The sequence below is a fragment of the Aythya fuligula genome, chromosome 1, assembly GCF_009819795.1.
Source record: "Aythya fuligula isolate bAytFul2 chromosome 1, bAytFul2.pri, whole genome shotgun sequence".
Taxonomy (NCBI): Eukaryota; Metazoa; Chordata; class Aves; order Anseriformes; family Anatidae; genus Aythya; species Aythya fuligula.
Genome location: NC_045559.1, coordinates 26596970 through 26617935, shown reverse-complemented (window position 1 = coordinate 26617935; position 20966 = coordinate 26596970). Strand labels below are relative to the sequence as shown.

The window sequence follows — 20966 nt, the reverse complement described above, 5'->3', positions numbered from 1 at the left end:
ACAGAGCAGTAACATTCATTAAGGACTACTATTCACACTTCTGTTTTATGTTTTGCATCCTCCCAGCCCTTCCATTCCCTTGGGAACGCTGGAGGGGCAAGTTTCCTCCAAGACTTTTTTTTTTCCCCACTAAACAAACCAACAGACTAAGATTGAGAAATGTTTAAATAATGTAAGAACTGTGATATAAACCAACAAAAGCCAGGAAATGCAAATTTAAAGCTGAAAGTCTGTCCTTAATTCAAGTGCTTGCAAAGAAAAACACACAATGGCTTAAGAAAAGAATGGTGTTCAGAATTTCCTGGCTTTTGTTGGTTTGTGTCATAACTTTATAACTTTTTAAGAGGGGTGTGTGTGCAAGTGTTAGGTGGGTGTGTTTAAAATTGGAGATGCTGTTCTTGGTAAGGTTTGAAGATTATTTTATCAGGCAGTTTACAAAGGGTTAATAAAAGATGAAGAGTTATCGTAAATATGCTATTGTCATAATTATTATAACTAGGATGTGCATTGTCAGGTGGATTTAGAACATCATCGTATTAGCAGATAATATTACAGATAATCCTAAACCTTAATCATAAGCAATAATTTGACCTCTTGAGTTCTATAAGAATTTAAAGAAATTAATCAGCCATTACTAAAGATGGTTATTAATCATTTGCTAGAAACTAAGAGATATTTACAAGAGTAATCTTCAAAGAAAATGTCCCAAAAATGTTGAAGAAAGGTACTGAAGTATAAATTATAGAGTGATGTAATTAAATGATAGTGTTAATACTTTGATCAAAGATAACTTCTGATATTTAGAGTGACTATTATCATACCTATTTTTGATATTTTGAAAATTATCATAAATTTTAATTCATGTTTTTGATATAGGTTAGGTTTTTTTATGGTATGTGTTAAACACCAAGTACTTGGTCAGTCGTGTGCCCAGTGTGTCACAGAAATTAATGTATCCTAACCAAAGTTGAAATAGCCATCATGCCTATTTTTATAAACATATGAACTAAGACATACTGAGACACACTGTTTTTTCCAAGAATTGCTACAGAACTGGGAGGAGCACACTGCTGTTTTCTTTTTCCATCAGCAAAAAAATGCTATCTTGCTGTAAACACCAGATGCTGGTAGTAACTGTATATAACATTAAGATGCCTTTAGGGTTTCTCCCAAGTGAATTTAAAATCATGTCACTTAAATTACTTATAAGATCCTATAATTACCGAGCTAAAGAGAAGCCGAACCACGACTTGCACAGCTGAAATCTGAGTAGTGCCACAGCACGCTGCATAAATTGAGACTCTCCTCGCCGGTAAGTGTGTACATTCAAAGGCTCTATGCACCATCTCTTTCCATCAACAGATAACCAAGGTGCCCCTGAATGGGCCGGGCTGCCACCATTTCCAGTCCTGCAGCCAGTGCCTGCTGGCGCCTGCCTTCATGCAGTGCGGCTGGTGCGGCGAGCGCTGCCTGAGGTCTCCAGAGTGTGCTGGAGGGACCTGGACCCAGGAGACCTGCTTGCCGAGAGTCTACGAGGTAAAATACATGTTTCTGGTATTCACATCTGCATTGTTTCAGATACATGGCATCCAGGGGACCGTACCGGTGGTTGGGGTGGTGTGTGGGGTGAAGGGCAGCCTGCCTACCACCCCTCAGAAACCCTGAGCTGGCAGAGCCCTCCAGGCACAGCAGCACCCACCACATGGCCTGTGGTGCAGCCACTGCTGCTTTGACACTGCATCGTGAGCTGAAAAGGTTGGATGAGTCTTTAGGATAAACACATAGGAAGAGATGCCCTCAGATGCCCTGTTGGTGAGCATGAGAAGCAAACAGAGGAGTTCCCATGCTCGTTCCACTTCTTATTTTTATGCACTTATGGCAAATGAAGCGCCTGCTCTCTCTCACAACGGAGGTGGCAGCTGGAGGGGAGCAAGCCAGCAGCTTCGCCCTGGCAGAGGGGACAGCCAGAGGCTGCTCTCCGTGGGCTCCTGTGAAGAGCATACAGGGACAACGCTGCACAGATGAGCACAGAGCCCTGCTGGCTCGCCCCTGTTTTCATTTAGCTATGGTTGGTGTGAGATTTGCACGGGCAGACTGTACGTTTAACCGCATCGTTTGAGTGAGGTGCGACACGGCTGTGAAGGCCAAGGCTCAGGGAGCAGCAGATGGACTGATACACCAAGGGAGGAACAAGCGGAGAGCCTTCTGGTAGCACTTGCACCTACTTACTTTTAACACATTTAAACTATACTGTATGGCCAAAAAGTACATTTTCCTCTGGGTATACAGCTTGCAAACAGAAATGAAACTTTGACATGCTAAACTCTCAGGGAGAAAGGGAAGCAATAGTTCTTCCTTAGCAAAGAGTGTTTTCTTTCAACTGGGCAGATGATTTCATGGACAACAGCTTTTTTACGAGTAGCCAGGCAAAACTGCTGTAAAAGCTTGGATTCGCTAGTAATCTAGCAACATGTTTACAGGGGTGGTATTTGTCATGTTTCAGATACAAAATTTAGGGCTAAGTCAGAAATAATTCAGTGAACAGACAATGAAGCACTCTAAGAATCATACCCAAAATGGATGGAGAGATGTGTGTGTGTGTGAGCATGCGTGTAAGTGTGTTTGCCTTGCCTTCAGTTACCATTTACCTTTGGGTGAAGGAGATATAAAAAAGCTGCTATTCCAAATGTGAATCATTTATTTTCACTTTACACAAGAACTCAGCCATTTCAGAAAAGCTGTGGTAGATGATCAAATTGTCCTTTCTGTCCACAACTTTTAAGAGACTATGAATCACTGATACAAAGGCATGCACTGGGGATTAGTCCTGGCCCATTTTTATATACCTCTGCAGAACCAAACTGCTCACACCTGCCCTGCATAGCTTGTTTTGTCTTTCCTAGAGCTCAGGCATAAGCAGCAACCCTTAACGTTTTTTCTCAGCAAAAATTTCCGACAGCTGCTGTGGCTTGCCATGCATCCAAAAAGATTTCAAAGGTTCAGAACTGCCTCATTTCTGGCTTTCAGAGGTGCTGAGCTCACACAGCCCTCTCTGGTTTCAACCCGGAGTGCGTGTGCTCGGCAGCTTCAAGAAGCAAGCACCTGGAGCCTATGCAGAGACGCACAGACCAAGAGGTGCTTCCCCAGAGCCACCTCTCGAGTCCCTCTGGAGTTGCTGGGAGGATTCATCCAATGGATCAAGCCATTGATGTGGGCAGCAGGAGCAGGCATGGGGCTGGCCATGTGCTGCCCTTCCCCACAGACAGCTCAAGCCCTGCCCACTCAGCACAAGTCCAGTCTGCCCCTGTAATGAACATGGATCTGTGGCACTGATGGGTCTTGAAAGGAATCTTGAATTCCTGTAAGCCCACATCGGTGGAAGTTGCTTCTAGAAGGCTTGTAAAGAAAAAAAAAATGCAGCTGAGTTACTCAAATCCCGTTGGATTGCTAGCTGTTAAGACAGATTTCATGCTCTGCTGGACCATGACATTTAACATTATTACTGAAAAAAAATATAAAACAGATTATTCATCATCTTCTGATCTGTCTTTAAACCCATATGCATAAAATATGAGAAACAAGCTTGTTTTGTTCCTAACAAATAGAGGATGACCTGCTTTGCGTAGTATTTGAAATTCTGTCCTACTCCCCTTAATATTTTGCAGATTTCAGAGAGACAGACTGCTTAGAATAGGTCATATGAGCATTTTAACCTGAGGGTAACACAGAGGGTCTGATCCAAAGGATGCTAGTAAAGTCTTCAAAAGTTTTCCCATGTTATTACACAGACCAGTGCACGGTGGAAAAAAAAAAAAAAAAAAAATATTAATCTCAGGAGGAATGTCCAAGGGGAAGCACAAGGTTCTTCCCTTGGTCCTGCTGACCCTTCAGGTCTCTGCCGTGCTTTAAGCACTTTTCCTTGGAGCCATTGGGCGGTGGGGAGCAGCTCTGCATCCCAGCCTGGCTCAGCCCCAAACACAGCTGGGCACCGTACCCCACGGACCTGCCTCCACCTGCTGCCCCTGCTAGCACTGGAGTGCGTTTTGTCAGCCCAAACTGAAGAAACGCTGAGGGAGTCGGAGGAGTCGCACTGGGGATAACTCCGTAATGAAACAAATTGCAGGCATCTGCATGCGGAGTCCAGGTCACGTTGAGAGGTGAACTGCATAAAAGGAAAAATAAACTGGTCTCCCTTTGGATTCTTTGTTGTGGTTAAAGACCTGGGATGGTTTGTTGTTGTTTTTAAAGTGAGTCATTTTAGTTAGCTTTTATCTCAGAAGTATCAAGAACATCAAGCCCTCCTGCTGCCTGTTTAGATTGGAGGTTCTGCTGGAAATTTCAAATGTGGCCTGTGCATGTTCTTGCCTCGTAATTAAAATGAAAGAGGTGTTGAAACTTTAATAAATAGATAATTTCTTCCAACAATTTATAAGGTATGTGAGTGGATATTAGCATAATGGCTGTTAACATAAACAAAAGAAAAACACAATCTTTAACATTTTTAGAAAAAGCCTTCTCCCCCATAATCCAAAGCCCAGGGAGCAGCAGGGACATGCAGAATTTCAGGCCTCACAGCAGGACTTACTCCAGGTTGTCAGTGGGATTTCCTGGCCAGAGAGAATTTTCAACAATATTCAAGTCCTGAATTTCATAGCATTTATAAATGATTTGGGCTTTGCTTATTTTCTGTTACAACCTGCACAATGCAAGTGTGAAGACGATGCCTCCAAATGCCTCAGTTCAAAGTCCAGGAGGTTCACTGCTCATTCCTATCATCTCTCCCAAGGAAAAGTCTTGGAAACCACTCTTGACATGCAGTAATTTCAACATACAAAACAAATTAAGTAAAAATAAAGGAGTGCATAAAAACACTTTAGGGGAATTTTTTGAGAGCTCAAATACAAATGTACAGGTTTAGGGGTGGGTTCTTTTTTGTATTTGCTTTTAGTTTTTGCTCTACTTTGAAGTCATACCTCCTAAATTTGCTAGTAGAGCACAGTAAATACTTTCATTTTCCCTTAGTTAAGGCACATGGGCTGCTATCACAAGTCTCTTTTGGCAGGTAAGATCACTCAAAGCAGCTAAGTGCCTTAGTTTTTGATTCTGTATGGCTTTGTGAAGCCTGGTTTTAACCCCCTTATTTTGCTAACTTAATGGATTACATTTCAGTCTCCTCAAATGCCAGAAGTCTATGCATTATTGCACAAAACATGAGACATTCTGTACCCCCACAGAGCAATTTTAGTTTTGTAATTCAAAAAATAGATAGTGTGCTGAGATATTAAGTGGAGTGGAAAAATATTATCTGAAGTCAATCCAGATTCTGAAGAGGAAAAAGAAAAAAAAAAAAAAAAAGAAAAAAAAAAGAGAAGGGAAACTTAAATTTGGGAATGGCACAGGCTCCACAGGATGCTCCCCACACTGAGCTACAGCATTCGTCGACAGAGGTCTGTGTGAGCGTCACTCCTTTTTTATAGGATTTGTGCAAAAGCACTGTTCCTGCATAGGTTCCCTCTCCTGTGCTCACTGAGAGCTGATCCAAACCTCATTAAAGTAGAAAAGATTCCTACTGACTTCAGTGCATTTTAGATCAGACTCTTTGTCTGCTTTCTAATGGGGGCAGTAAATTTCCCCATATAGAATATATGGTTTAATTCTTTTGAAGTATTCTTCAGCTGCCTTTCCATCTACAATAGTTCATTTGTGAGAGTCTGGAAGTATAGCTACAAGAGAGTTGAAAAGAAATGTGCTGTCTTACTGGATTTCCAGATGAAATAATAGCCAAGTATCTCTCAAACACTTTCTTTTCAGCTTGAAAATGAAGTCAGGTCCTTTGAAAGCCACAGCTGTATTACATTTTAGGGGCAAAATTACTATCACTAAAGCCTTAAGTCTAAGACATTCAGGCACTATGACCATAAGTATAAATTCAGTCTTTTTTCTCTGTTGTTTGTCCAGTAGTACTGATACGTTTGCAAAATTATGCAGTATTGTTAAAAGTCCCCATAAACCCTAAACCAATGTCTTTTTTATTCTTTTACTGGCAGTACTGACCAGCACTTTTACTGAGTTTCTGCAAGACCTCTATAGTGTTCCTACATTTTTCCCACCATTGTTATATTTTACAGGACAATTTACAATATACAGAAGAAAAAAAAAAAAAAAAAAAAAAAAAGCATTTCCTTTGTAGATTGTCTCTATGTTGCTGAGAGGTAGTTTATTTTTAACTCGGAATTAGAGGTGACCAAATGTAAGAGATTTAAGGGAAGAATAGCAGAAGTCACGTTAACTTTATCACAGCCAATGCAATATCGGATTTTGGTGTCTTTGAAGCTACTTCGCTCTGAACCTGACTTTCATCAAGCTAACAAAAAATGGTCATTTGGGGACTCTTTTGTGTTCAGCATTCAGCTTCTAACAAAATAAGTACATTGTATGTTTAACATGCCAGAAATAAGATGTGAAAGACAAGAACGGCAGGATTTAAAAGACTGTTACAATGCACAGCTTGTTCAGTGCCCCTAAACACTATCCTTCAAAGCTTTCTAGTATAGGTTTTGTTATTTATTGCTACTGTCAGAGAAAGCTCATAATGTGACAAATGAAAGGTGAAGAACAATTAAGATGAATGGTAGGACATAGTCTACCAGAAGAAATGCTTTTCTAAAATTATTCCTTTGCACATTCTTTAACTTCATTTGAAGTTGGAGAAAATCTGATGTAAGTAATGAAATATTTTTTAACAGATTCTCCCGAGCAGCGCTCCCTTAGAAGGCGGGACAAAGCTGACACTGTGTGGATGGGACTTTGGATTCAGCAAAAATAATAGATTTGAATTAAAAAATACAGTAGTCCATATTGGAGGACAAATTTGTGCTCTGGAAGCAAAATCTAGCAACAAAAACAAGTAAGAAACCTAAAATATGAAGTTTCCTTTATAGAAATGTTCTTTATGTGGTATAGATTATGCAATGATACAAACATTCAGTCAAAAAGTATCATCCTTCAATTCTGAAGTTTCAACAGAAAATTTAGGTGTTAAAGAATCCCCTGATTTGATAAATTCCCCATGAAAACAGTGCTCCAAAGAGAGAGCCAGTATATCTAGTTACTGCTGATAGCTCTTGCAGTAGCTTATTCTGGTTTGCCTGCAAAATGCTCTTCAACACTTGTGAGACCCAGCAAAAATGAAACTATTCAAAGGTATGAAAAGGTGGCAGGTTCCTTCAGCCAGGATCCTGTAGGGCTCAGGTACGTCACCTCCATCTTCCTGATCTGTGAGGATCTGTGAGCTGGAAAGGAATGTGAGAAGATGCAAGTATTTGGTCATCAAGAGGCTCGTGACCCTCTGCAGCACCTCTCCTCCTCCTCAGGAATGTGTATTCAAGACAGTGGAATAATTGCTTAAATTCAAGACGGAGGTTATTCTGGTTGTTATCTCAGAGAAATAGTAAGTTCAATGAATATCCTCTCTCAATTCAGAGCATTCAGCTGTGTCCTAACAAAGCTGTGTGCAAAGCACAGCATGGCTTCCCTATCCACGTTTATAGCAGCAGAGAGGTCATCCTCCAGCAGTCTTGAGCTCTCTCCTAACTGCTGTTCTAAACAGTCTCAATGCAAACTAAATATTATAAGGTGAATAGCTCATATACAAGACACTGTAAATGTAATGTAGTTCATTGGCATATACTGCTAAAAAAGTTCAAGTTTTGGTAATATTTAAATTTAGACAGCAAATCAGTATGGGAAGCATTTTTCCTAATCCTGTGTCTGCCAAAATCTAACACAAAAGGAAAACTCCAAAACTCAAATCAACCATTGAATAGGAGGTATTAGTTTTCCCCAGCATGCTTTTTTCAGAAACCCATTTCATATACTAAAATCAGTTTCTCTGGCTATGGTTAAACACCATAATTCTTTTAGCTGTATTTTTTGTTGTTGGTTTTGTTTGGTTTTGGTTAGTTGGTTGATTGTTTTTTTCTGAAAAGATCCTGACACACATAGATTGATGAATTGTTCAGTATGGATCCTGGATTATTATGAGTTTGATGTGGTTCAATTTTAATACAAAATGATCAAGCCAGGAAAAAAAAAAAAAAAAAAAAAAAAAAGTAACCCCATTTTTTTCTTTGCTTTCCAAAGGCTGGAATGCACAGTTCCTGCTGCAAAAAATGCAAGTTTTAATATATCCAGTAGTGTTTCTGTTGGACATGGAAAAACATTATTCAATACATTTTCTTACGTGGTAAGTGCTATAATTAAAAACTTTACTGTCTAATTAACTTCAATTTGAACTGCAAGAAGACTCCTCATGAGTCCTATCCAGTATGGCAATTCTGTATTCTGTTTGCTTTATTATTACTTCTTGGAAGTGCTAAGAAATGTATGAAGATCCTTCCTCTTCACATTTTGAAAATATGGAAACATAATTTAACAGTCCTCTCTTCTTGCTTTTACTCCCCTCAGAATCCTATCATAACAAGTATCTCTCCCACCTACGGCCCCAAATCTGGAGGAACATTGCTAACAGTAGCTGGCAAATACCTAAACAGTGGAAAATCCAGAAAGATTTTTGTTGGTGAGAAACCATGCATCTTGAAAAGGTAATGTGTTTACAAAGAAGTGATGGCTTTAATATTGAAATGTCTTGATTAAAATGTTTTGGAATACAAAACACTGCTCTCCTCTCTTAACACTACATATCACAGTATAGAGACTGCACTAAGTATTCAGTTCAGGACTAGGTCCTGAATTTAGGATGTCTTGATTCTTCCTAGAAAGGACTACGGTTCCCTGGAAGATTTGTTTATTCTGTAATGCCTAATTACCCTCATTAAAACATTGCACTGAGAAACAGTAAATCAGCTTCTAAGCGACTGGAATTTACCCATTTTTTTATCATTTTTGACATTCCAACTCCCACATGCTCAGTCCCCTCCTCTACAGCCAGAGCTACTGTTTGTGCAGCAGCACCCAGTGTACGTCCCATGAGCATGGGGTGCAGGTTGCCATTTCTTCCTGGCCAACATGAGACCTATGTAGAACTGTGTATCCTATGCATCTGAGCAGGTATTTCTGTGCTACTGTCTGCTTCCTAACTGAGGATAGCATCAGTTTGGGACACTTCCTGGTACATATCAAGTAGTTTTGAGGACTAAACCAGAATTTCGGTATGGCTCTGAACTGGATCCAGTAGGAGCTCAGTCAAGAACCTTCAACATGCTATGTGTGGAAATGCCTTGAATCTTATCAGAATATAAAGGTTAAATAATAAACACAGATTCTCTGCAATGGGCTGTCAAGTATTCTGAATTCAATAGCCGTTCTACCATGATACAAATCCTGCTTTGTCCTCTTGTTGGGTACTGTAGGGTGTCTCCCATTGGAGTGAACAAAATGGTCACTTTCACAGCCGAGGGCAGAATCAGGCCCACCATGTTCCAGAAACAGGGTGTCCTGCAATTTGTCTAAATTTTGGGTCTCTCCTAATGATTATGGAATGTCATAGTGGTGAAACATCACACTTGCAGAGGATGCAGAGAAGCAGCAGCCTATTAGTTAACGTCAGACTTAAAGTCAGGAGAGATGAATTTTATTCCTTGCTGCTAAATGATTTATTGTATGTTCTTGATCAAATCAGCCAAGTCTCCTGACTAAATCAACAAAGGGATTTAGGTATGCAAGACTGATATTTAATCACTACCAAGATGTTCAGCTGCTACTTAATACTTTAGGATGGGATTTATTGATATCATCTCAGCTGGTCAGCTAATGGACAAATATATGAACCTTTGGGGAATGATTCATCTGATCCATTTGAGACACCTAACTGTGGGGATGCGATGACTGCCGGCTCAGAGTCAGACATCTGCTTCAGTCAGGGGGACCTCTAGGTATCAAACCTTCCCTGGGGCTTACCCAGTAAGCATTCCCAGCTCCCCCCTTCTCAGTAGCAAAATTGTCTGGAGACATCTATGCTCTATGCATCTATTGCGTACTTTTTCAGGATACGTTTCTCTACCTGAACTGACTGTGATGTTTGCTCTTGGGAGTGTTACCCAGTTCTGAGCATAGCTAGAACAAGTTGGGCTTTTTTCCTTTAAAAGACGGTGAAACTTCTAGATACTTGTGGATGAACCACTAACCCCTAAGCACACAGTGAACACAGCCTTCCTGGAAAGCTTTAGGAGTGGCAACAAATGCCCCTCTTGTCTGATTTGGAAACAGTCGCTCACATCCTTTGAGAATGGCCTCACCTGAAAGGCTCCTGGATATGGGTTGGCCCAAATCACTGAAACCAGCCACTGGAATTACATTTTCTTCTCCAGTCAGTTGTTACCCTTGCCTCTGATGTGTCCTGCTCCCTGTGGCCACAATCCATGTGCTCCAAGCCCCAGGATCCTTCATCCCTCTGCTGTTCACTCACCCCATGAGCTCAGCATAGGAGAAGGACTTCCAGGAGAAGTGAGAGAAACAGGGAAAGGCAAATATCCCTGAGACTCTGCTGCTGTGCCGTATCTGGCCAGCCCTTCATGAATTTTCACCCTCTCCTCTCTTCTTCTTATCCTCTCCTGCCTGTCCCTCAGCAGTCTCTGGAGCCAGCGTGCACCCAGTGCAGCACACCTCTGAAAAGACAGTGTATACCCTGCCAGCCCTTTTTGCTGAGATTTTTTTTTTTAAGACAGAGTAAAGCCCGTGGATTGGAAGGAGAAAGACATAACCTTTCAGTTACAGCAGAACAAGTCATTCTCCTTAAACCTGGAGTATGCTCTCATTTTCCAGGCTGGAAGCTGCCTTTGCACAGTGCAGGGTTTGACATGGCTGTCACAGGCACTGGGGAAATGCCTTCCACCAGGCAAGGTGTGAGTCAGTCAAACTGAGGTGAATATGGAACCTAAGAAGTGTTGCTCTTGTTTCTACACCACACCTTGCTTATTTTCTGCAATGTGACCATCCAATGCAGTAATCAATGACTTTTTTTTTTCAAATGTGGATCGTTAGGTGGGTTTGCTGCTTAAAAATGATAATGATTTAAACAGCATCTGTGTTTTACAGTGCTGACAAGCAAGCACTTTTCTGTCCTTCCAGCATATCAGCAAGCACCGTGCAGTGCTACACTCCAGCACAACGAATCCCCCAGGACTACCGTGTGAGGGTGGGGATCGACGAAGCTAGCCGAGACGCGAAAGGTCATTTCACCTACAGAGAAGACCCCGTTGTTTTAAACATTCATCCAGCCAAATCTTTTCTTAGGTGAGCAAAAGTTTCTCTTAGAAATAAGAGAAGTAATGAATGAAAGAAGAATGGCTGCGCTGTGCAGCAATCTATCAAAAGAAATTGCATTTTTATCTCTATCTGCCATGCCAATTGCTTCTATTATGGTGCAGTTGCAGAGGGCAGATCATTTCCTTTCAGAGGTGAAGGAGAAGGGGGAAGGGCACCTCTGTTCTTTATGTGATTTAACTCCTAGCTGCTGCCGACTGTACCTGTGATGTCCTGCTGAGATACCTACTATACAGCTAAGTGGGTCTCCTACACTGTGTCTGGACATTACACTGATTAGTGAGAAAAATCATTTAATGTGACAAGTCAGCAGTGCTCAGGAGAGCAAATGGATTTTAAAATAGTCTAAATCCAGCAATACATAAATATTATGAATATATATGTATGATAGTATATGTGTGTTTTTAAGTGACATATTTATGGTCTCAGTAGCTTTAATCCAAGCCATCTGCCTTTGCCAAAAAAATGTCAGCAGTAAAAAAGACACTTTTTTCAGCACCACTGAAAGCAACAAGTAAGTTAGAAAATATTAAATGCACTCTCTTTTAAATGCACACACATTTGTTTTATATCCTGGCATACCACAGTATTTAAAATTAATTTTCTTTTCCTGTATATGGTTAGTTGTTATAACAAGTGTAAATTTTGTTTCACAGAAAAATAATCTTACTGCTCAGAGCTATGCATTTGCATCACCCTGTATACCCCTAATTTTGGTTTTATGTTGTCATTTACTCTAAAATATAATTTGTAATTAAGTTTATCATAGCAGATGTATCATTATCCTACTTATCTTTTTTTTTTTCTTCTTCTTCTTTAATTTTCCCTAGTGGTGGAAGTACAATCACAGCTCAGGGAATCAACTTGAACTCAGTGTGCTTTCCTCAGATGGTGATTACTGTACCTAAACTGGGAATGAACTTCTCTGTGGTGAGTCAGTCTTGGAGAAGACAATCTGTTATCTTGTCATCTTCATGTTGTGAATGGCACAGAATTTTCAGTTGAAACACTTCAATTTTTGCCTTGAAACTTCAGGGCTTCCACCAATTTTTTGATGTTTTCTTCAAAAAACATTTCAGTGGAAACATAGTTTTGCATAGACACAACTCAACAATAAATTGGAAATTAGAGGGGGAGGAGAACAACAGTTTCTAATAAAATTGGTGCAAATAAATTAGGCTTTCACAGTACCCAATAACAAGATTTTTATATCACAATTTAAATTCAGTGATTAAACACAAAGCAATACAATACAGATATGCCAGATTCACTTCCTATTAAGACATAGCAAGTTCAAGTGTTACTGTGATAGGCAGGAAATGTATTGAAATGGTGACTGTGAATATAAAAGGAAAATGGAACAAACATCAAATAAATAGCAAAATTAAATATGTAAAATCAAGAGTAAGCATTGTTTTCAAAAAAATGCTGATTAACAAATTACCTGTTGGGGTAAATGTTTCCTAACTTGCCAAAATTCAGTAACTAAATATTAAGAAAGGTTTGGGCATCTGCAATTGGGAATCTCTTCGTGAAGATAAATTCAAAACCGTCTTTTGTTACCTGAGTTAATATTGTGCAGTATCTTAAATAAGGTGATCAGATATGGTCATGTGATGTACTTTAATTTTTATAAGGCAAAGATGACATTTATTGGCTACTTGGACTGGAACTGTTTCCTGTAACCTTTTGCCTACACATTCGTCTTTTGTCTCTGACATTTTCTCATCCTGTATGGTCTGTTTAGCCTAATTGAAGCTAAATTGACCTACACGCTTTATGACATGCTACACTACTGTTCATATTCTTAGCTTGCTTCTAATGATCATCATACAATATTTCCTGTACTGAATTCTAAGTATTAGATCTAGGTTTGCTCAAAGCATTTTAAATGGTATGTTAGCAAATTTGCAGTCTTTTATAGTTTCAAGGTCACAATATTCTTCATGATCCTGATTTGTATAATATTATGAGTGTCAAGACCTGAATTTGAGCTGGATGTAATCATGGCTTGTAATTTAATGGGTACAGAGTTTAATCTGAAAATTAGTGCCCCTGCAAAGAAACGCAGTGTTCAGTGTTACCAGAAAGACACTTTAGCTATGAGTTGGGAAATAAAATATTTTGGTGAAATCAACCAAACTCAGAATTTCATAGATTTTCAGCATTGTGAGTACAATTATTTCTAAGTGCAAAAGATTTACAAAGTAAAAGATCATTGCTGAAATCATCTCTTTAGATTTTGCTTTGATTTTGCTTTGCATGGATATGAGCTTTCTTTTTAATTTACCTGTTTTCTCTATTCTCTGTTCTGGGAGAATATGCAAAATTGCTACTCTTCAGCACTTGATTCTGCACATCTTGCTTGTCAGATTCCCAGTCAATGAGAGTAGATAGTATTTGGAACTCACGGGAGTTCCTACTCTGACTTAGATATTTTTTTATATATTTATTGATAAAATTCTCACTCTAACAATGTATTCTTCAAAATCCATGAAGACTGTGTTTGGAGACTGTTAGAATTAGTACAGATTTGAAGGCATCTAATGTAAAGAAGTATATCCATTGTCTTAAAAGTAACTGGGAAGTCTAGATAATGAATGCTGTAGAGTTTCTTCTTTTCTTCAATTATTGAGAGCACACTTTCCTTTGAGTACTGGTTTCTTCCCATCCTGCCATTTAACCTGCTGCTGAAAAAAACAACAGGGATGTAGATAGTCAGAATTATGTCCCTTATTCTTTTTCTTTCATACCTTGCAGTGTCCATGATATTTGCCAACATACAAGAAGAGGCAGGTCTCAGCCTCCTTTTGCATGAGGATATCTGTCCCCTACCACTGTTTATCTCTTTACGTAACTCTAAAAATCTGCCCCAGAATAAAAGAAGCTGTGCATGTGGTCATTCCCCCTGTATTAAGGGATGGACTATAACCTCAAACAAATTGTAATCAAGAGTGTATTATGCTTTGACAGTGCCCAAGTATTTTGCTCTGTTGAAATGAAAGGCCTCTAGCACTCAGTGGCTTCCCTCTGTGGCAGCCCAGCTCTGCTTGTCATTTGTTCTGCCACCAGTCTTTACCTCAAGCCTATCTCTCAAGGAAATATATTTGTTCTCAGGGAGAAGGAGAAGATTTAAAAGTAACAAAACCAGGTTGCACTATGCAAGTGAGGAAATTGCTGGTGAAGGATGCCTAATGCTGCAACCTGTCTCATTCTGTGTGGGAGGTTCTGAACCCTATGCAAAAAAAAACAAACTTTCTTACAGTCATTACAAAAACAAATAATGATGAGGGACTCTTTCCAGCAGGGATTTAGAGCAATGCAATAAGCAGCTATCACGTTAACAAATGAGAAAACAGGTTGTGGTCCTGAATAGACCAAACCCAGACAAACAGTGAAATACAAAACAAAATGATCAAGAAGTCCTTTAGCTGAGGTTAAATTGCCTTTTTGTTTCCTTATTTTGAGAGAGGAGAGTTAACTGAGTCATTTTTTTTAATTGTTCTTTTAGCCCCTTTTCTTTTCAGTTTTCTCTCACCAGCCTCCTCCAAGAAGCTGCTTTTGTCAGCATTCAGAAATTCTGGCTCTTGGGAAAACCAAACCCAGCAGTGAAACACATCCCAGAGCATCAAAGGAAAGTGCAGCTGGGAGGGACCACAAAGACCTAGCCTGGCCTACTTCCCTGCAGCAGGAGCAAATGTACCCAGACCACTGCCTGACAGATATTTGTATAGGATGTTATTAAAGCTCCTCGTGAAGGAAATTTCACAACCTCGCTTAAACAAGTTTGAGAGAGAGCTGCTCTACCTGCTTACCTAGTGGTTTGGAAAGACTTGTTTCCAATAATTAACCCAAATCCCAGCTGTTAATGTTCTGTCTTCTTGTTTAACCCTCAGTGGACATGAACAACAGATTACCAGTCCCTCCTGCTAATTTTACTTAACTTGCACCATGGTCTGATTCAGCCTTTCTCTTTTCCAGTTTAAACAAACCAAGCTGCTCCAACCTTGCCTGATAATTGTTCTTTCTTAGAGCTCTGCTCATTCTTTCTCATTCTCCTACTCATTTCTCATTCACCTCCCAGATACCCTCTCATTTGCCTAAAACTGGTAGCATCTGAATTAAAAGAGCTCTCTCCTTTTGCTGCCATCTCTTTGTCCCCAAACCCTTAATTCACTCCACCAGGCTAAACTGTAGCCTGGATCCCCAGTGGAGTCACAGTGTGAGTGGAGGGTTACTGCTATGAGCAGCAGGAGCTGTAAGGGGTGCTCTGCATCCCAAAGCCTGAAGGGGCAGAGCCGAGTTGCATGCCTTGGGGCATTTGCTCTCTGCCTCTTTCTTTCCATCAAAGTGTGAGAGATGAGCTGGTAAATGAGTTTCTATAAAACAACTCCCTGTAAGAAATGCAATTTCACTGGAATTGAAAAGTTTGGGCTGTAATATGCCAGCCAGTAGAAGAAACATTTAAGTTTGGGGCTGGTTGTTGCTTAACTATTCTGCTGTTCACAGGCCACACAGGTCTGAGCAGAAGTGACTGTGGTTGCTTCCAATCCAACCCACTCTATAATTCTTTAACAATTCTAAGTTGACTATATCAGCTGTCATGCTTGCAGTTCAGTATTTCTGAAATTTCCTGTTCTATAAGGTAAAAAGTCCTTGCTTCAATTTTATCATTTTCTTTTCATATTTATTTAAATTTCATTGAAATTATTCAATACTGTGTTCACACTAATTGTGTTTATATTACATTCCACTAACACTATCAAAATAATATGTCTTGCCTTCTTCAAATTTGGTATTTCAACATGAGTGAAAAAAATGTTCTACAGTTATTGAACCATATGTTTCAGCACTTGCAATGTGTTCTTTTTAATTTCTGTTTCATTAGTTCTTTTGACCATTTGTTCGGATTAGGAACAAAAAAATACGAATCTGGGGAGTTCTGCATAAATTATTCTTCCCAAGAGCTATAGATAATGAATAAGGATGCCCTAACCCTCTCACTTATGCTCATGTGTTCAGCTCCAGTGTGAGGTGCACAAGGAAGGAAGCAGCTTATTCCTGCCACTCTCTTTGTAATGTGCCTGTATAAAAGCCTGGCATGGTTTGGGATGATATTTGATCAGGAGCCTATTTACAAAATAAGTACCTTCTAACTTCTGCTATAAGTCCTGCTAGAAGCTCTTGAGGCCAGTATTTTCTCTTTGACAGCCTGTACTTTGCACTGGTTTCCCAGTAACAAATCAGTTGTCATTTGGGGATCCTTTGCTGCATGTTCCATCCATTAATTAATTCAGATATATATTCCCACTGCTTAATCCCTTCTATGAATCTACCAAGATGTCCAAGGTTGCAAACCTAGGGAAAAGCACCTTTTAATGAATGATCTCCAACAACAACTAACCTTGTAACTATGCAAGATCAACTCTTTTCCACAGACTTTTAATTATCTCTTCAGCAAGTAGCCTCTTGAATAATCTTTAGTATTTCTTAATTACTCCCTGCTAGATGCCATTTCCTTTTGTGCTACAGGAGAATTTTAAAATACCCTGAAGTTTTTTCTACATTTAAAGTCCCTTAACAATCTCTATTCATAATACCCATCAAATTGCCCAGAATTCACCTGAGAGTATCTAGCTTAGATCTGTTAAATAATGAGAGAAGAAATTCCCTGGGAACTGTGGATGGTGAGCATGTGCTTATTGAAGCTATTCCTGATTATGTATCCAAACATGCTCAGGGTCAGATCTTCCAGTTATGTTGACTCTGTGTCATGAAGCTGCCCCAGAAGCCCAGAAAAGATTTCCTTCATGAAGGGAAACCATGGCCTTTCTGTGCTGAATCTGTATCTCATGTACACCTCTCGCAAAGGAAACAGTCCAGTGACAGGTGTCAGTTAAGAGTCTAAGTTGCGAGTTCGTCAGGGTCCCTGGGATGCACTGCTGTCAGGCATGTTAACCATCCTAAACCCACAGAGGAGACTGGGCTCCCAGTCAGTATCGGTCATGTTGTGTGAAGGGCTGGCCCTCATACTCAGTAGAAAGGAAGGGTTTACTCTACCTTCTGGTCCAGTGATCTCACAGACTGGAAGTACCATTTCCCTTGCTTTCATCCAGCAACACAACTAGGATAAAAATGGTACTGAACCATTAGTACCATTTCTTGCACAACCTGAAATGACAGCAAAAGCCCATGAGTCCTCTGAAAAATCTTCAAGACATCCTGATTGAGTGTCACTGCTCAGTCTCTCACCTACACATAAAACCTTTCTGAATGGGTTTTCCTCAAGCTGGACTTGACTTCCCATCTCTCTTCTGAGAAATCATCCTTTGGCAGAGACATCTGGACAGTCTCCCAGTCTGACTTTAACCTCATTCATCTTTCATTTCTCACTGGAACTCCAAAAGTTTAGATTTTTTTATAAAAGGACAAATTGGTCCTTTTCTCCTGTCTGACTGCTACAGATCCTGTAATACACATCTGACTGCCCCTCTCTTATCTGGGTCAGTTGCTGGGAGACCTTTGGAGCTCTGAGATCCTCCCTCATATTTTTCCTGTTGTTGTGTCAGATGAAAAAAAATTGAATTGGGCACTGAAGTTCAGATTCTGTAGGTCAGGTTTGAATTAATTGCCTCAAGGGTCATATTTTACAAATGAAGCAAGAATACATACCTTTAAGTGATGAGTCATATGCATTGTGCAATGGATTATTATTCCCCTTGGGGTATAGTATTTACTTATGCTTGTGAAATGTTCCATAATTTTTACATCTTTTCTTCCTTATTGTCCTTCGATGTAGATTATGTTCACAGGAAGAGCACAGCTTTAGCTTTTAAAGGGAATGTACTTTAAAGTCTAATTAAATAAAAGTTAAAGGTGCTGGGTGATAGGCAGTATCTTAATTGAGTAGGCAATAGATTGAGTTAGTTTTTTTCTTATAGATCCTCAATCCAATATTTCTTGAAAACTAAACCATCATATTCTTCAATTGCTAAAACCAATTTCAAGGTAAAAATGTCATGTCAAATCACGTACCAATAAGGGCATTGTAAATAAGATTTTTCTTGACCTTACCAATCAGTCACATTGCATCCCCTCCAAAGAGTATTATTAGATTTTTATCATTCTCTGAAAGCATCCTCTTCAGAGACCAGCCTGATAAAGTAAAGTATCTGGTTCTAATGGATAGCCACAAACAAAGTTATGAATACCACTGCTATTCATTTAACGGACATCACTACTCTACAGTAGATAAAAAGACTAATGAATTTACATTAATCAAATAAATATAATGATTTCCTAGGACATATTTGGTTTTATAATCATATATTTTAGCAATATCTTTTTAGAATCGACACAATATGATAGATAACTTTACAGATATTCATATATCATGGGAAAACATGACTTGATCATACATTATACTAATGATGCACCTTACTATTACCATACCGATTCAAATGGAGTTCTAGATCCATGGCATCTCATAACAAAGCATGAGATATGGTAAATGGTGCACATCAAGGAATGACAAAAATACTCTAATACTGTAAGCAAATGGAGGAAAAATCTGCCTTGACTTGTGTCCCACAGATTACCTTGTTTTTATGGGAGGGTGCACATATATTTCAGAATTTGTGCTAGGAATCTAACCAGTTTCATGGGTGCAAGTCCCCCTAGTGTCATTGAGAGCTACACCAAGTTATTTAACTGAGCACAGAACTCATGGTTAACAGATATGTAGACCTTGCAGTAGAGCTTTAAAAGACTAATGCTCAGTTTCAGAGCCTTAAAAATGTTTTTCTGGACAGATTTAAGATTTCATAATATTATGCAAAGAAACATGAATTGCTATGGTGAAAAAGTGCTGATATCTAATTTAATTCTATTTTCAAGTTAATGTGAATATATAACTGATCCACCTTGAACTGTTATGTCACACAGTAAAATTACATTGCATTAATCTAGCATATTACAGACAAATGTAAGCTAATTTCACAGCTTCTTCAGGCAGCATTTTAAAATGAGAACCAATTTAATTTGCAAAACAAAACATAAAAAAAATAATATATATATATATATTGTCCCTCTATAGAGGTACAAAAGTATTCAACAGCACTGTTGGGTTTCCAGGGAAATTTCTTGTAGAACAAATGTAAGATTTATGATGACTAGGTTATAAACCCCATTGTCACTGGGCCACGTCAGCCACTCTGTTTAAAAAAAAAAAAAAAAAGTGTAATGTCTGGGACAGTGTACAGGGAACTACCTGCACAAGGCCTATACAACACAAAAGCAAAAGAGCCACTCTGCAGCATGTGTGGTGCTGCCCAGCACCCACCATGCCTCCCATCATTGCTTGTAGATGTGCTGTTGATATTATAATCCAATTAGTCATCTAGAAACCTCTACAGTAAGGAGAGAAAAGTTGACCCTTCTGGAGTGCTGTTCATCTAATTAAAGCTGTTGTCCAAAACAGATCAGATGAACTTCCCTCGAGGTGAGCCTGTTTCCCTCTGTTGACTGTAAGGGAGTTTAGACAAGTGACTCTAGTGCAGGTGACTGGATGCAGGCTGGATGAATCCCACCTGCAAGGATTCTTGCTGTCCCTATAAACTGACCAAACTCAGCTTCAGATCAAGCTGCCTTGCTTGCAGCACGGGAATCCTTTTGGGGAGGACCAGGGCCCATCCCATCTGTCTCAAGAGACCTGTGTCAAAGTGGTAGAGCATGGATAGAAGCACCCTGGCCAGATATTTGGCTCTGGATCACAGCTCCAGGGCACAAAGCACTTCCTGACAGGTCCTCTGAAGCATGCAGCATACCAGCATCTTTTCCCTGGGAAGCACTGCTTGGTCCAGAGCATGCCTTCAGTCACAATAAATGCAAGCATGGGGAAAAAGTGGCTTCATACCTGTTTACAGCCAGGTTCAGCATGGCACTGAGGTGCAAACATCTCATCCCCACTCTTGTGGGGAGATACAGAGGGAAGCATGTCCTGCAGTCCCAGGAGGGACTTGTATTACACCAGCGCACCTAAGCACCAAATGCCACACTTCCAGAGTCTTACACGTACTTTTTTAGAAAGAAGATGTGCTTTGTTGAACTTTCATGGCCCAAATTCCCACAGTAGTGTTGGCTTTAAAGCACTTTCTCACACAGTCCATAGTTCCCTTCAGGTGGAAACACAGCAGCTCAGCTGCACCGTGAGTAAACAGCGCTTTACTTTTGTTTTCCACTATTTCAATCAGACGCATTGGGCCTATTTTTACCTTCTCCTCTGGTCCCTTGCTATTGTAGTATAAAAGGAAGAGAAGTCCATGTTGTAGTCACTCTTACATAGGCTGGATAAGCTGAGTTATGGCTGCTTTGTGTCCCAGTACAGCCCAGTGAAGGGGTAGCCTCCTGATGGTCCTTGGCATTGGAAATCATTTTCCACTAATTATCTTCAAAATATTTACTTTAAAAGCACTGTGAACAATCAGGCCAGGAAGCTTGTTTACTTGAACATTTCCTCAACAAGAGTGCAAACACCATTGAGTTTTTACACTTTTCTCCCAACTCTAAACAAACACTGTGGAGCCCTGCTCAGGATTTTGCTATGGTTAAAGAAGAACAAGACCTCTGGTGTTTATTTTTTCAACATATGTATATTGTTAAAGAACAGCTATGTTCATCAGTTA

General features: G+C 39.7%; 1 protein-coding gene across 1 annotated transcript in view; it reads left to right on the top strand.

Moving 5' to 3' along the window:
- Positions 1-20966, top strand: part of MET (MET proto-oncogene, receptor tyrosine kinase) — a 71459-nt gene that overhangs the window by 27436 nt on the left and 23057 nt on the right. Inside the window, exons 4-9 of the mRNA XM_032182387.1 lie at positions 1363-1536; positions 6747-6907; positions 8143-8245; positions 8467-8603; positions 11089-11253; positions 12114-12213. Coding sequence (XP_032038278.1) covers positions 1363-1536; positions 6747-6907; positions 8143-8245; positions 8467-8603; positions 11089-11253; positions 12114-12213 — 840 coding nt within the window. The remainder of the gene's footprint in view (positions 1-1362; positions 1537-6746; positions 6908-8142; positions 8246-8466; positions 8604-11088; positions 11254-12113; positions 12214-20966) is intronic.